Genomic DNA, 15,744 nt, shown 5'->3' with positions numbered 1-15,744 from the left:
ATCTATTCCAGCCGAAGAAAAACATCACAAAAAAATTACTGCAAGACTCATTGGAAACACAATTAATCCCTTCTGGCCGAAGGGGGGGGGGGAGAGAAAGAAAAGCAATCAAGCGTGCAAGACCCACTGGAAATGCACAGAAAACAAATGGAGCAGATCGGAAGTGCACAGAGAATAAAGGGGACAGGTCAGAAATGTAAAGAAAACAAAGGAAAAATGAAGGGAAGCATGTAGGACCCATTGGAAATGGGGAAGAAAACCCCAAAAGCAACCAAACCCCCCAAGACCCATCAAAAATGGGGGGAAAGCCAAAAACAAGCAAACCCTCCAAGACCCATTGGAAATGGGGGAAAAAATCCCCAAAGCAACCAACCCCCCAAGACCCACTGGAAATGGGGGGAACCAAAAAACAAACAAACCCCCCAAGACCCATCGGAAATGGGGAACTCCCCCCAAAAGCAACCAAACCCCCCAAGACCCACTGGAAATGGGGGGAATCCAAAAAACAAACTCCTCAAGATGCATCGGAAATGGGGAACCCCCCCAAAAAGCAACCAACCCCCCCAAGACCCACTGGAAATGGGGGGGACCAAAAAACAAACAAACCTCCCAAGACTCATCGAAAATGGGAAAAAACCCTCCCAAAAGCAACAACCCCCCCAAGACGCATCGGAAATGGGGGAAAACCCCAAAAAAACCAAACAAACCCTGTAAGACTCATCACAGCACAGAAACATAACCCCTCCAGCCCAAAACCACGCTGCAAAAACACTCAGAACAATTTTTAAAAAGTAGAAAACAGCACCTTAGCTTACCAGGCAGCCCAAAGCCTCCCTGCAAACACACACACACATGCTCACTCAGAAGCAGAAGCGAGGCAGTCCCAAGCCTCCTCTGAGGCACACTCTCTAACTGCTGGGGCAAAAGAGCTACAAAGAAGCAGCCTCATCCTCACCTAGTTAGAAATTTGAATTTCCCGCCTTTTTCTTTTCATAAGTGGAAGCTTCGTCGCAAGTAGAAGCAAAATTTTGCGGCCAGAGCTGGTCATAACTTGAAATGGCCGTAAGTAGGGAACGTTCATAAGTCGAGGCATCACTGTATTTCATTTTTGAGATGAAAAATGAGAAAACGCTCATAGATAATATCCTAACCTGCAGCCGGTCTCTTAACCAACTGGCTACCCTGAAATTCCTCCAACTGCCACATTATATCAAACAAAGGAGAGTGGGAGTTGAATAGAGATTAGAAAGAACATCTGAATCCTTGCCTTTTGCAACGTACAACCAACATAACTTAAACATAAAAATGGTACAGCCTCAGAAGATACTTTCCACATTTTATTTACACTTGAGGACTAACTTTATTCTGAATCACATATCCATACACCTATTTCCTTTTTTGTTTTGTTTCACTAAAACTTAAATGCATGGTTTATTAGAACAAAGACTGTAAACAAATATTTGCAATGTCCATTACATGTAACACACAGGAGCCGCTTAAAAGAAAATCATTTCCCCATTTTATAAATACAAGTATCAAAACAATCCTGACCGTATTCTGTGACACTACTAGCAGTCAACATCCACACCTTTGCAAAAATTAAACAAGTTGAGCAATGGTATTTGCAGTACCTGCTACTTAAACAATTTCATCTGCAGCTCTTTTACTAAAGCAAGATGGATAAAGCATGCCATTTGTATTTTTTCCTGTTGAGAAAAAAAATCTGAAATATTATTCCACAGCAACCTGTCATGCTTTCATCTTGAAATACTGGAGCTCCAATTTTAGCTACGTCAGGCTTATGCTTAAAATGACAGTGCCTTGGTAAAGAGGAAAAAAATTGTGCTGCCTTTTTTCTCTGATTGTGCCTGAAAACATATGGGCATACATATACATATATTTATATATATTCTTTCAAATGTCCAGATCATGTACACCAGCAAGAACTCTTAATGTGTGGGTGGTTTGCATTGTGAGATTGAATCAAGACATTAACATAAGTAGAAGTTGTTTAAGACAAGTTTGGGATTCAGCTAAAATTAATTGTTGTAAGTTTGTCCTTCTGGAGGTTGTGGAAGCTTCATATTTTCTTTGGACATCATTAGACGCCTTAGCTCTTGAAGTACAACTTTAATGCTATAAGAATTTTGCCATTTTGCTAACACTGGTATGCTTCGTGCATCCACCTGTAAGGAAAGAAAACATACATTTAAGGGAGGAATATAGAAATAATAATTTCATTGACAGTGGTAGCAAGTTTGTGTTGAAACTTAAAAAGAATCTTAACACCAATAGCTGAAATATATATTCTTGTGTTAAAAGTGGCTCCATTACTATGTCTCTACTAAGAATGAGGCCTATTGATTATTCCAGTTTGTCATAAATCATAGGTACATATGTTTAGAATCAATTATGAAGTCTTACTAGAAAAAAACAAAAAAAGACCTTGTTCTCATAGCTACAAATATGAGTTTCTCAAAACATAAAAATACCTGCTGAACAATTTAAGAGGAGGGAAACAGGAAGAAAGTTGTATTATCTACACTCAGACTGGCTAGACCATTATTGGTTGTATTTTCAGGACAAATGTGTGAATGCCCAAAGAATCAAACAGTTCGTCTGGAATAGCATGGCAACGTTTCTCACCTTTTTTTTTTTTTTGAAAAAACACCAGCTTTTCAGGCTTTCAAAAACAATTTAGGTGGAGATCATATTTAAGATGAATAAATATTTGTGCCGGCATTTCCATCTAAAAAGAAACTCCAATAATGTATTCTTCAGTAGCTTGTTGATACCACTTTTAAAATAAATTTTACTACTGGTAGTTTTCACAAAAAAAAGAAAGAAAGAAAGAAAGAAAGAAAGAAAGAAAGAAAGAAAGAAAGAAAGAAAGAAAGAAAGAAAGAAAGAAAGAAAGAAAGAAAGAAAGAAAGAAAGAAAGAAAGAAAGAAAGAAAGAAAGAAAGAAAGAAAAATTATGCCACGTTATTCCAGAAGCATGTATTGACTTATTTGAGCATTTACACATTTGTCGTGAATATACAACCAAAACAATAATGGCTTGACAAAGGGCATGAGAAAATAAATGGCATCATGAAGTAAACTGGGTACATGAGTGTTAAATAAATGTATGGACTTAATAATGTTAACAGAGGTTCACTCTTGGCACAAACACATCTTCTAAAAGACCCTGTAGAAAGTTGGACTGTCCTGATAAATGGTGCAGGCTTTGGCACATAGACATCTCAAACTCGGCAGAAACAACATCTGCGACCAGGGAGTTTCTATTCACAGAGCTTGTCATTACTGAAGAAAAACATGGTGAAAGGAGATACAGGTTGCTCCTGAAAGTCTTTTAAACTAGTAACTCTCATTTAAAACTGGACATACCCACCATTTTATTTCGCTTCAAACAGCAATTTTATAAAATGCAATATAGAGAACCACCACTTCTCATTTTAGTTTTGAGTGCGGCCTCCAGTGGACTTTGTGCCCATATGGGAAAACTATCCTGAGGCTCTGAAGGTGCCCACATTTGCTCCACATGAAATTATTTTCCAGTTTATACAAAATATATGCATATTCAATTCATACGTGGCTTTTCCTGTTTTCCTCTATACCAGTGGTTCCCAATCTTTTGTATCTAATGTCATACCAAACACTCAGTCAGAGAATCTGAGTCCTACCATGATAACAACCAAAGTTCCCTTTTCCAAGATGAAAATTAATATATTTAAAGATATTCTACTTTTATTTAAATACACATGTTGCTTATATCATACTATTGTTTGAAGTAAGTAAAAAATTAATTATATCAGTAATTAAAAATACTATACTACTAAGTATAAATTGTATTGCTACTGGAAGATAATAAAACATGCAGTAGTATTATTGGTAATACATTTTACATTACTAAATCACAAAATGCAGAAAAGTACCAATTTCATAACTATATGTTACAAAAATCCCAAGACCCCACCCCTATAAGTTGATAGTGGTGGAATAAATAAACATTTAAAAATAAAATAGGTTGAGTGAGTTTACCCTTGTATTCAATGCTTCACATCCAATGAATTGAACCCATTATCTTTGCTAAGAATACTGAGCACCATCAGTACCTCTGACAAACATTGTAACATAAGGTACAAAAATAGCATATGACAGTCATACACATACAGATATACATGCAATACATCAGAATAATTAACTTCACTTTTGGCAGAAATAAATTAGCTTGGTTACGTTGATTACCAACTTACCATTCCATTGGAATTATTTATTCCATTCATATTAATTTTAGTTACAAATCTAACTGTTGGAGGTGCTTCTGGATATTTAGGCCCACACTCTACTTTCAAGCTGTATATTCTGTTTTCATAATTTGTCTAATAAGCAAAAAGAAGAAAAAAATTAATTATGTAGAAAGCTAAATGGCACTTTAGAAAAATAACACTGCAGCACAGCCAGTCTTCACGGCCCAAAAATTCACTGCAGAGATCTTTCAAAATGATCCTGTTTATCAGTTATTTGGAAACAAGCAGAGATGATCAGGGAGATGGTCATGAATCCCTACCCCCAAACAGCTGAGTACTGATTTTTCAGAATTTTTAGAGAACTTCATCAGACATCCTGTGTTGAATTTAGGAGAACTAAAAACAGTGTTCTCCCAGTCATGCAGGCATATGCATGCATGGCATCCCTAGCAGGAGGACAATTATGGATTTCCTACTGCTAAAGCATTAAAACCCTCCCTTTTCACTGAAATGAAGTAATAATTCAGCTCCATTATTTTACAACAGGCCTTTTGGTGCTACATAATCATACATTATATCAAACATCTCTGGCAAGTATTTAGATATTGTATTAAAATATTGCCCTAGAACTGCTAAGAAAATAAGATCAAACAGTAAAATCAAGTATATAATTTTTGCCCCTTTACGATACCATTATTATTCAAAGGATGTTTTTTCAATTGCAAAAACTACACATGTAGAGCAAAAGGAAGATAGACAATAACTTCAATGGAATTTTTGGACTTTCTAAACATTGAGAAGAAAGGAGAAAAGTTAGCACTAATATCTTTTTGTAAGTGTTTAACAATACTATTTTAGTGAAGATATTGAGATATAGGAAAAGATAACTGCTTTCAGAATACAACTGAGTGTGAATGTATCTTAAAATACTGTATTTATCTTTCCTCAAGCAATGATTTACTTTATGATATTGTGTAATGTTACACATTTTAAACAAAAAGAATGGTAATGATCAGTTATAAATTAATTACTAGTAAGAAGTAATGATAGTGGCTGCCCCCACTCTCCTAGCAAGACTCTACTGTATTTATAGGATTCTTTCCTTTTACATATGAAAAATTTCCCCATAGGTCTGGACAGTTCTTTGGATCCTGAGCTATATACAGTATCTGTATGTATTTCATGGTGACAACACTCAGGGCTTCCCTCTGAAGTTAATATCATGCTTGTGATTCATAGCTCCACTCAGTCCAAAATAGTCGATTCCTTTATTTTTACAATAGTCATTTTTTACTAAACAAATAGATTATTATTATTATTTAAATTGAAATAAGTTTAATAATAATACATAATGACTAACAAAAACCACTCATTACTGAGAGATCCAAATTGTTTGTTACATGGTAGTGTTGTATGACTCATCCAGATCTCTATATTTATTTATTTTATTTATTTATTTATTGTATTTATACCCCGCCTATCTAGTCATTTCGACCACTATATGCCTGATGTTCTCAAACTATTGGGTACTCTAGAAGAACACGTTATGTATGTTTTCAAATTCAACTGGGAAAATTATGGGCATGGATCAAATGAGTAATGAGATACTGCAATTACTCTTGATTGATTGAAGATCAAAGCAACAAACTACTGGCAGCTAGAATGTGGTTATCAGTTGCTTCCTTAGATGGAAACAAAGATTAAAGGAGGTATTCCTTTCAATAAAAAGATAATCAGGGCAAAGGAATTCAGCCTGTCACAGACGAAGTAAAACTTGACTTAAAGATTCAGGCTGATATGTGGGACATGCTCCTGGAGTCAATTTTCTCAAGATACAACTATGGCTAGGATGGAATTTCTTTAGCTCTGACTAATATGTCAACTCTTCTCTTCTTCACATCCATCCCTGGTAGTTACAACTGAGTCATATTGCTGTAATAGAATTTTACATGTACCTAACTTTGAAACATGTTCAGAAACTTCAGCTGATTGTGAATGCTAAGTCCAAGTTATTGATGGCATCTGGAAACCATGTGACTAATTTCCCACAATAGATATAAATGTTCAGTCTAATGTGAAATACTAATTATAAACTTCCAAGCCTCAAACTGTTTGGATCTAAATTACCTGAAAGACTTGACTTCTAAAGCATGAATCAGCCTTTTATGCAGATATACAGAAGCAGTTTCCCAGTGTTTAAAACATTTGAGATTCCTTTGGTGAGAACACAGGAGACCGCCTTCTGCATAACTAAACAGCTCACAGTAGCATACTCTTCAGCGATTTTGCTACAATAGGCTAATACCCCTCTGGTCATCTATATGGGCTATGCCAAAGCTTTTAAAGTCATCATCCTTCTAATTTTTTTATGTATATTTTAAAGCTCTTCCTGTTTTCGACTGTTTTGATCCACTGCTCTGCTATGCTGTTTTATTATTACCTTAGCTGATTATTATTTTATTCCTATAATTTCAAGTTGCATATGATCCTTATATTTGATTAACTGATTGAACATGAATCTGAGAGGAAATGACAACATTGTTTATAATAAAATAATAAATGAAGAATATTGATATGGCTAGCTTGATACTTCCTTTCAGCACCACCCCTACCAAACCACAGCAAAGGGGTAGTACTTGTTCTCTTACGTCAAAAGTTAGGGAGATAGTAATCAGCTACCAGCTCTTTTCTCTGACAGTGACCAGTCGTACAATATTTTGCCCGGAAAGGTTCTTCCAGATGCCAGGTTACAGCCACTTTATGCTCATGAGATTTAGCATGTGATTTTTAATGCTTTCCTGTTATTCTCCATTTATGGTTTTATTGATGTGAGACCAAAAACTGAAACAGTAATATTATTACAACTTTTGGTATAGTTATATCTGGTATATACCCATATCTGAAGCTCACTTTTGAGGCTTGGCAGCACAAAAACACAGGATACAAGTGTTTTAAATGGATGAAAACAAAAAAAATGACCTTAAACACTATGGGGGCAGAAAATGATATATATTTTATTATCTCCTCTAAGAATGTTCTTAATTCTTCTGGGCTTTCCTTCGTCTTATTTCCAGTGACTAACCTCATAAACTAAATAAAGCATTTTACTTGTTCTACTGATGCAGAAGTCCTTCACCTTGAATAGCAGGCAAAAACTGCCAATAAAAAGTTATATCTTATTTTCTATCACTGATTCAGAACACCTCTTCTCAGTCAGCTGGGTTTAGCCTTCTGATGTATTCTAGGAATATTTATTATTTCTTCAACAGCAATGAACAGAAGTCCCTCAATCCTCTCATTACTATTTTCAGAGCAAAACAAACCAGCCTCAGCTACCCTGTTTCCCCGAAAATAAGACACAACCTAAAAATAAGCCCTAGTATGATTTTTCAGGATGCTCGTAATATAAGCCTTACCCCAAAAATAAGCCCTAGTTAAGTGAAACTCCACCCTCCACCATTGTGCAGCAACCAGAAGATGACATGACTGTAAAATAAAACATCCCCTGAAAATAAGCCCTAATGTGTTTTTTGGAGCAAAAATTAATATAAGACCCTGCCTTATTTTCGGGAAAACATGGTACAATTATTGTGCCAGTAATAGACTGGTTGGCAGACAGGCTTGCTCTCAAGTAACAAAATATACTTCCTAGTCAAGCTTAGTCACTACCCTAGCCTAGAAGGACTTCAAGAATGCTTCCAAATAAAGGGAACAAAATACAATAAATAGAATGGAATAAAACAAGCACAATATATCAGTTAAATGATTTAGGCAAAGATACCTGGTAAATGGATATCTATCCCTCCCCCGCCCAAATTAGGACTTACTCTAACATTAATGCCAACTCCCCTCTTTCTTCAATCAGAAAATATGCTTACCCTGTAGCAGCGTCCCACATTTTCACTATAATCATCACCCGGAAGCCATTCATCCTCCAAAGGGCTTGACTGACTGGCAAGTACTCAACAATGCTACCTGATACTGAGCCTAGCCTATGTTTGTACCACCCAAATCAGTTTACTTTTAAAAAATATCATGGAATTTGGCCAAAGCATTATTTATTTGCAGCCTATGTCTACAAGAGAAAGCTCAAATTCATCCACACTTCTGTGTAATGAATAATACAATTTTAAGTATTTACGTACCCCCCCCCCCGCTGAACCTTTCTGAGTGTGGGCATGTTTCTCCCTCTCTGACTTCCGGGTATTTAAATAACCAAGGGCTGCCAGAGGGAAACTGGGACCAGGAAGTAAAAACAGCTGAACCCTGACTAAGTTTGGGTGTGTCCGTCTCTCTCTGACTCCAGGTATTGCACATTCATAGGGTTACCACAAGCTGAAGGTGACTTAATGGCACATAACATCAAGTATTTGAAAAGCTGCGCCTTTTATTTTTGTGAAAGCCGAGACGAGAGCGTAGAGGCTCTCGTTGGAGTGCTGTCCGTCCTTAGGGTATCTCAGGAGGTTCAAACCATCCCGCTGCCACCTCACCGAGAGACTGTCCATCAGGGAATTGACACCCGAGAACTGGAGGAGAGATTATCAAGACTAACAGTCACGACACAAACTGAATGGGAATTGGCGGGAAAGGAAGAAAGGGGGAGGTCCATGGTAGAGGCGGGAATGGGGGAAATAAAAGGAGAGACCAAATTCCAGGTGGCTGGGAACTAATCTGGGTGGAATACCCTTGGACAGGGAGATGGGAGAAGGTGAAGGTGCCTCGCGAGAAAGCTGACTACCATCGGAGGAAGGGACTACCCCAAAGACCATCGTACTGGGGTGAGTCAGAAGCCAGAGGGCGGAGGCGATGGCTGAAAGAGGAGGCGGTAGCGAGGAAAGCGGAGGAGCGCCAGGCATGGCGTGCGGAGGAGGCATGGAGAAGAGCATACCTCCAGGACCATGAGGCCTCTATGAGAGAGAAGGGGAACCCTTATGGGGGGAGGCCAGAGATGAGGAGACCTTACCGCTATTAGTGGATGAAGAAAGGGAACACTCCAATGAAGATAATGACCCCTTTTTACCCAGACCATGGGAGAACAAATCATTGAACCTCTTTGATCCCGAAGTTTGGTTACCCTTGTGTCGCCCGTTGGTGCCAAGAGAGCAGTTACAAGATGAACAGTTAAATAACATGTTATGGTTGAATGACTCAATAAACCCAAGTTTTGATTTAACTTTAAAAATGACTCCTACTTTATTCGGAAAAGAAGATGAGGCTAGGTATGAACTCTCAAAATTTTAAATGGAGAAATTTGGCCTATTGGCACAACTGGATACAATGCTTATGTTTCTTAATATTTTGAATTATTGATCACTTAAATTCTGTAGCGATTTATTTATTCAGTTTCAATTCCGCTCCCATTAAGTGTCACAGCACTACTCTGCAACCTTGTTTCTAACACTGCAGACGTTACAGAAAGAATCTATTGCTACTGCAAATCCATTGTCAAGAGTTCTGCCTTTTAGCAAATGCAATTAACTTTGCCAATAAATAAAAATAAAATTGTGCACAATGCTAGAATGCACTGATTACTGCTATTCACATTAATATTAACACAAAGGAGCTATCATGTGGCAAGCTGATGCATAATTCTTTGAAGACCTGTACTGTCTGAGGTAAAGCAGAGATTGCTTAGGTGTTTAGCTTGCCATTGGATGCATGACAAAAAGGTCTCCTTGCATTATCTTGTTCAACGTTCTTACAGCCTGGTGCTCTACAGATATTAGCTGCAGTTATGGGCGGTACAATCTAAAAATCTGGACGTGACGTGGTTGGGAAAGAATTATCTAGATGTTGTTGGGTCTTTCCTCCAGTGTGATGGTGTCTCACACTCAGCAGGCAAACCTTAAAGGTGATAACAGCAGATGGATGACACATGAAACACAATGGCTCCCACCCTTGAATTTTCATTCAAGCTGAATGGGAAAAACCAAGCTCTTGTCTGTTTAGTCTTTCCTCAGACACTGGTGCACTATAGTGGCAATGTATACACTTTCAAGGCAAAGGTAGGTAAAGCAATAACTCTTTATGTATATTTGCCAGATACACTGCCTTCTTTTCACACACTGCTATCTAATCAATCTTGATTGCTGGAGTAGCACATACACAAAATTTCAGATGCAGTGTAAACTCTGCCAGAAAATCTAGTACCTGTATGACAAAGACACACATACTGAAGTAGTATATTATAAGTGTAAAATTAAAAAACCAACATAGAATATTCCAAATTTCGGAAGGCAAAAGTCCTGTTTCTTAGCAGAGCTGAAACTATTGCATGAATACACTTAATAGGACTGGGTGTTTATGCTCAGTCACAACGATATACGTATGTTATACATTGGCTATTCAGTTTAAGCAGTAAATACTAGGAAGGCACAACTGTCTCAGCACATGTTTGTTAATGCATGCCTATATGTAATAAAAAGGGCATTAGCCTTGATGTTACAGATATACTATATAGCAGAGGTCATCAACCCCCGGTCTGCGGCCCAGTGCTGGTCCGTGGCCTGAGCTGGACCAGGCAGCAGAGACAGACCTTCCGCCCCCCACACAAACTCCCCTCCCCTCCGCACATGCGGGCGTGCCAGTGCTGAGGTGAGTGCTCTCCCACCCCTTCACACATGTCCCCACGCGAAGGGGTGAGTGGGCGCCCGCATGGGCATGCAAGTACTCCTGCGCATGCACGAAGGGGTGGGGAGCACTCAAGCCAGCACTGGCAGGCGCTCCCCCACCGCTTTGCGCATGTGCCGGAGAGCGCCCGTGCGAGGGGGGACTCTGCCTTCCTCAGAGGCTCAGCTGGTCCACAATCTCAAAAAAGTTGGAGTCCACTCCTATATAGAAATACTGCAAATGCCTTAAAACAAATTTTGAGACAGATAGGACCGAACAATATGTTTATTTTTAAACAAAGATTTAATGTGAAACACTGACCCTTGGTGGCCCAATAATCATGCCCGTCCACCTTGTAAGCGTCATGTCTTCATCATCTTCGAGGCCCCAGCTTACTGTACCATCTCCTACTCCTTTCTGACCTTCTTCAAGTTCTTCCAACAAGCGAAAATTACGAGGGACTTTAACTATTTGAAAAAAGTAAAGCAATGTAAATAACAGTGTTCATAACTGGAGCTAGCCTCACTTAACCTATTATCATTATAGCTTTTCCAGTCCAGCCATCACAAATCCATACAAAATATTTTACATGTTAATGTAGGCTACATCTGAACAAACAGAAAAGCAAAACCTGCCGTTGCTTACATTATACAGATGACCTATGTGAATTTAAAATTCATAAACTACTGCATCAGATTAACTGGATGCAGACTGAAGTCCTTCTGAAACTGAGCATAATGAAATTGGTCTTTTTAAATGACAGACTATAACATTACAGTAATCTCAAATTTCATGTGCAGAAAATTGATGAAACATGACTTTCATAATTCAATTCACCTATTTCTCATATGAGAAAACAGAAGTTTTAATAGCTAAAACTGGAAATACTGTACCACCCAAGTGCAGTAGTATGCATAGGAATGATACTTTTGTGTGATTTGATACTTTTGTGTGAGCTTCATAGAGACTTCCTATACAGTACTAACAAGTACCTTGAGTGTGTCATGGTCTCCATTTACTCCTGGATACTGTATCTGCATTTGAGCAGTGAAAGCCTACAGCCCATAATAGTTGTTTAGGACAGCTACATGGATACTGTAGAAATTTTGTGATATCAGTCTATGTGAAACATTGGCTATATTTGAATTATAGTATCTCAGTTTAATATTATCTTTCTGCTGCACATGTAACCCTTTTGCTCCCCACTTAACAATAAGAGTAATCAGTTCAGGAGGCTTCGAATAAACTGGTTTTCTGGAAGCCACAGTTTTGAGTCCTAAACCTGGTAACTACAATTATCACTCCTGGAAAAAGGAAGGATATTAAGGCAACTGCAAGCCATGGGTAAGTATTTTGGCTTGTTCTAAAGCTAGTAATGTGTCTCTATAGAAAAAACACCTCACCTATTAAATAGGTGATATTAAATAGGAGATATTACAATTCAAATTCTACCTATTGGAGGAGGGAAGGCTTGCTCATAGTTCACACCTTGGCATATTCTTTTGAGATACGATAATCTGAATTAAACAAATGAAACTTTCAATATAAAAAGAATATTAAATATATCTTACATGTCAACATTTCTAGAATATTTAACTGTAAAACATCTAAAAGCAGTTATACCACTCAGTGTGTTTCTTCCATTAACTAATGATTTTGATTACTGTTATGAGCTTGAAAAACATTTTTTGCAACAGAAATCTTAGTGAACTGTTGATCAAAACTTGGAGCGAAAATCAATGGACAGAACAACAGCACTGGAAACATAGAAAAGCACATACTCATCATTAAAATCTAATTTGGCGGAAATTCTACTAAAAATAACTTCATAATAAATAATTGCCCTATAAATAAAAGCAAGCCTTGTACTGGTAGTTGAAGTTTGTGCCCAACTTAAATTACTACTACTACTAGGCATCCTTCAGTCTTGAGAGACTATGGTAACGTGCTCTGAATAGAGGTCTTGGAACAGCATCTAGTGTGGCTGAGCAGGCCAATTTGAGAGTGACAATCCCTTCCACACTGAAAACAAATACAATCTGTTCCCTGTCCAGCTCCCTGATTTTGCTGCTTTCGTGACTGCTTTTTTGCCTCCGCCTGCTAGACAAGTGTCTCTTCAAATTGGGAGAGCCATGATGCAACGGCTGCCTCCAGGCTGAATGCTCAGATGTCAGGGTTCCCCATCTGTTGAGGCCCAGACAGAGAAAAACTCACTAAATCAATGGGACTTTGAAAAGCCAATGTTTATGTACTTCACCTTGACCCAAAGGAGCTACCATAGCTTGGACTAACAAATACATTTGGGCTGCAGTTTTTAAGGCAACAACAAAATTAAGAATAATGTATTTAAACAACAGTTGTTACATACTCCTGATTAAAAATGTAAGCAGTGCCTGGTTGGAACATAAAAATATCCATGTCTTTCTCTAAAAGAACCCAATAGGAGAAACATGTTGGCTGACCGGAAATTTATCAATTGCCAATGGATAGAACAGTGTCTGTGTTCTACATAGCTATGCCACAGTTATGTATCTGGGAGAAAGGGGGCTACTTCAGGAACCTCACTACTACTCTCCTTTATACAGTGATCTGAGGCAGTATAAATGTCATAACTGAAGCCTGTAAAATGTTTAACTTCACAACAGTTCAGAATCTTAAAGTCCAATACAACAGGTCATGTTCTCATCATAATTTAATATCTGTTTTCTTTTCAATTGTTGAGATTGTAGTAACAACACTTTAAAAACCAGATTTCAAAAGATAAATTGCTATGAAAGGAGAAGCACTAAAACTCAGAAGTGTGCAATAATATTAATAAGTTTATTTATTAAATTCATAATAAATTACTATCCCATGTTCTCACCAAAAAGGCACTTGAAATATGCACTATGTCCTTTACACAGAGTAGCTCTATTATTAACAGTAAGAAATTAAATTTTCAAATAAATTAAATTTTCAATGTTTAAACAGCTAAAGAGTTCAAGACCTATGCAGCAGTTAGCTCTCTGTGCTCCATCCATCCACTCTCACTAGTGTGACTTTATTACAGAAGCTCTTTGTGGGCTGACATTCTGTAACATGAGTAAATGTGGGGTGGTAGTGGTGAATGTATTACTAATAAATATAACTAGAAACCTTGTAAAATAAACATATTTTGCAAAACCAAATGAAGATGCCATTTCAGGCTATTCAAGAAAGCAATGGCTTCAAAGTTGCAGCAATCTACAGCTTATTTTATATGAAGCGCCACTTGTTATCACAAGCAGTCCTTTTAATATGAGTTTTAAATAATAAATTGGGACTATGGGGTCTGAATTACTCTAACAGAAATGAACCAGAGATACGTTATTTAAACAACTTAAGTCCAGTTATTTCTCCATTCTGTGAATGACTCAAGACTAAAAAATCCCCACTGTGTCAAAACATGCAAATATATAACACTTATTTCATTCTGTGCTCTTAAGGAGGAAAAACTGCTTATGACTCTTTACTTTTCTCTAGATTAAATATAATTATCAAAAGAAAGTGTATTGAATATGTTCATCACCATCCAGTGAAGAAATACTGAAAAGTCACAATAGGACAGTAGATTGACTCTGAAGATGGATGAGCAAAGGTTGTGGATGTACAGTTGATGGCAGAGCAGGGATGCAGAGAAAGCAAAAAAAAAAAAAAAAACCAAGGCTAGAATAAAATGGGCAAGCAAAGAGAGGAGGGAACACAAAGTAGTTATACAAAGAATGAAAGGACAGGTGAGATGCTAAAGGTTTCCCTTAGCCAAGGAAGTCCCCTCCCCTCCCCCCAAAAAACTACATAGCACACAAAATGAATACAAAACCTCAAGTTTACTGCATATGAAAAAGTGGGCTGTAAAACCCCACATGAACCCCAATCTATTTCTCTTAAAGCTGCCAATATTTTGAACATGCTGAAAAAGAATAGCGCAACTACTTCTTTGAAAACCTTAAGGTCCATCTAAACCATGATGAGGAGAAATAAATTCACCTTGACAGCTAAGAAAGGACAAAAAGTGCAAAATTATCTTGAAAGGAAGAAAAAATAGAGAAAAAAGGTTGTTTTCGTCCAAACACTGATCTGAGTGGTGTCAAGGCAAAGAAAAGAGCAGGCCTTCAAGGCACCTGCTTTGTTATCGTTAAACACGTTTCTCTCAGCCTCCAGAATCAGTGGCATCTGCATTTAAGCGGTGAAAAGACTTCACCTTTGCCTTCTTGGGGAGGGAGGACTCTTCCGTCACAAACGGCTGATGCCGTCCTGAAACATTCCTTCAGCTGACCTAACCTAAACCGTATCAATTCCTCACCCCGGAGAAGGGCTCCAGGTCCTTCCCTACCACTCTCGCCGCCTCCCAAAAAATCCCAACCCGACCGGGACCAGGAGCTGCCTTGCCCTCCGCATCTCTCCCCCCCCCCCCCCGGCCAGGCAACCCTCCAACCCCAGCGCCCAGTCACTGCCTCTCCGCAGCGCTTTCCACACATTCCGGACAAGATTCTGCCTCCGCGCCAGGCAACCCCGCGGCCTCGTCCACCTTCCTCCCCAGGACTAGAGCCTTTGTCCGGCGGGCGCTGACACGGGCCACTCGCCACACAGCGAACCGGCCTGAAGGCTCTCCCCCCCCCCGAGACCCTCGGGGGGGGACAGCCTCCCCTACCGGCACCCCACAGCCCTTCTAAAGGCCCCCCCCCCGGAACACAGACCTGTGGATCCGGCCATCTTGTCCAAACCCCTCCCCCACCAGCCAGGAAACACACGGGGCACAGAGCACGTGACGTAGTCCCTGTGGGAAACGTCACTTCCTGGAAACAAGCCCCTCCCTTTAGGGCACCGAATCATAGATACAGTATTCCTGTCGGGAGATCGACGAC

General features: G+C 38.8%; 1 protein-coding gene across 2 annotated transcripts; it reads right to left on the bottom strand.

Annotated features, from left to right (window-relative positions):
* Window positions 1–1,324: 1,324 nt before the first annotated feature.
* Window positions 1,325–15,702, bottom strand: UBE2V2 (ubiquitin conjugating enzyme E2 V2). 2 transcript variants are annotated; one of them, XM_020790967.3, is made up of 5 exons: window positions 15,577–15,632; window positions 12,314–12,378; window positions 11,183–11,328; window positions 4,259–4,384; window positions 1,325–2,186 (listed from the first exon to the last, which is right to left on the bottom strand). In XM_020790967.3, the coding sequence occupies exons 3-5, from the start codon at window positions 11,225–11,227 to the stop codon at window positions 2,040–2,042; spliced, it is 318 nt and encodes a 105-aa protein (XP_020646626.1). In that variant the 5' UTR covers window positions 11,228–11,328; window positions 12,314–12,378; window positions 15,577–15,632; the 3' UTR covers window positions 1,325–2,039. The 2 variants fall into 2 exon arrangements, with proteins under 2 accessions (XP_020646626.1, XP_020646625.1); XM_020790966.2 differs by lacking the exon at window positions 12,314–12,378 and having other exon boundaries at window positions 15,577–15,702.
* Window positions 15,703–15,744: the final 42 nt, after the last annotated feature.

The sequence above is a fragment of the Pogona vitticeps genome, chromosome 4 (genome assembly GCF_051106095.1).
Source record: "Pogona vitticeps strain Pit_001003342236 chromosome 4, PviZW2.1, whole genome shotgun sequence".
NCBI classification, from domain to species: Eukaryota; Metazoa; Chordata; class Lepidosauria; order Squamata; family Agamidae; genus Pogona; species Pogona vitticeps.
Note: the sequence above shows the minus strand (reverse complement) of the source record. Positions and strands in the feature narration are given on the sequence as shown.

Bases quoted from the DNA above. Each gene is read 5' to 3' on its own strand.
- UBE2V2 (XM_020790966.2), bottom strand. The intron at 4,385-11,182 runs GTCAGTGTTTCA...TTTGCTTATTAG, and splicing joins TGATTATTGGGCCACCAAGG to ACAAATTATGAAAACAGAAT. The intron at 2,187-4,258 runs GTAAGTTGGTAA...CTTTCCTTACAG, and splicing joins TAAATAATTCCAATGGAATG to GTGGATGCACGAAGCATACC.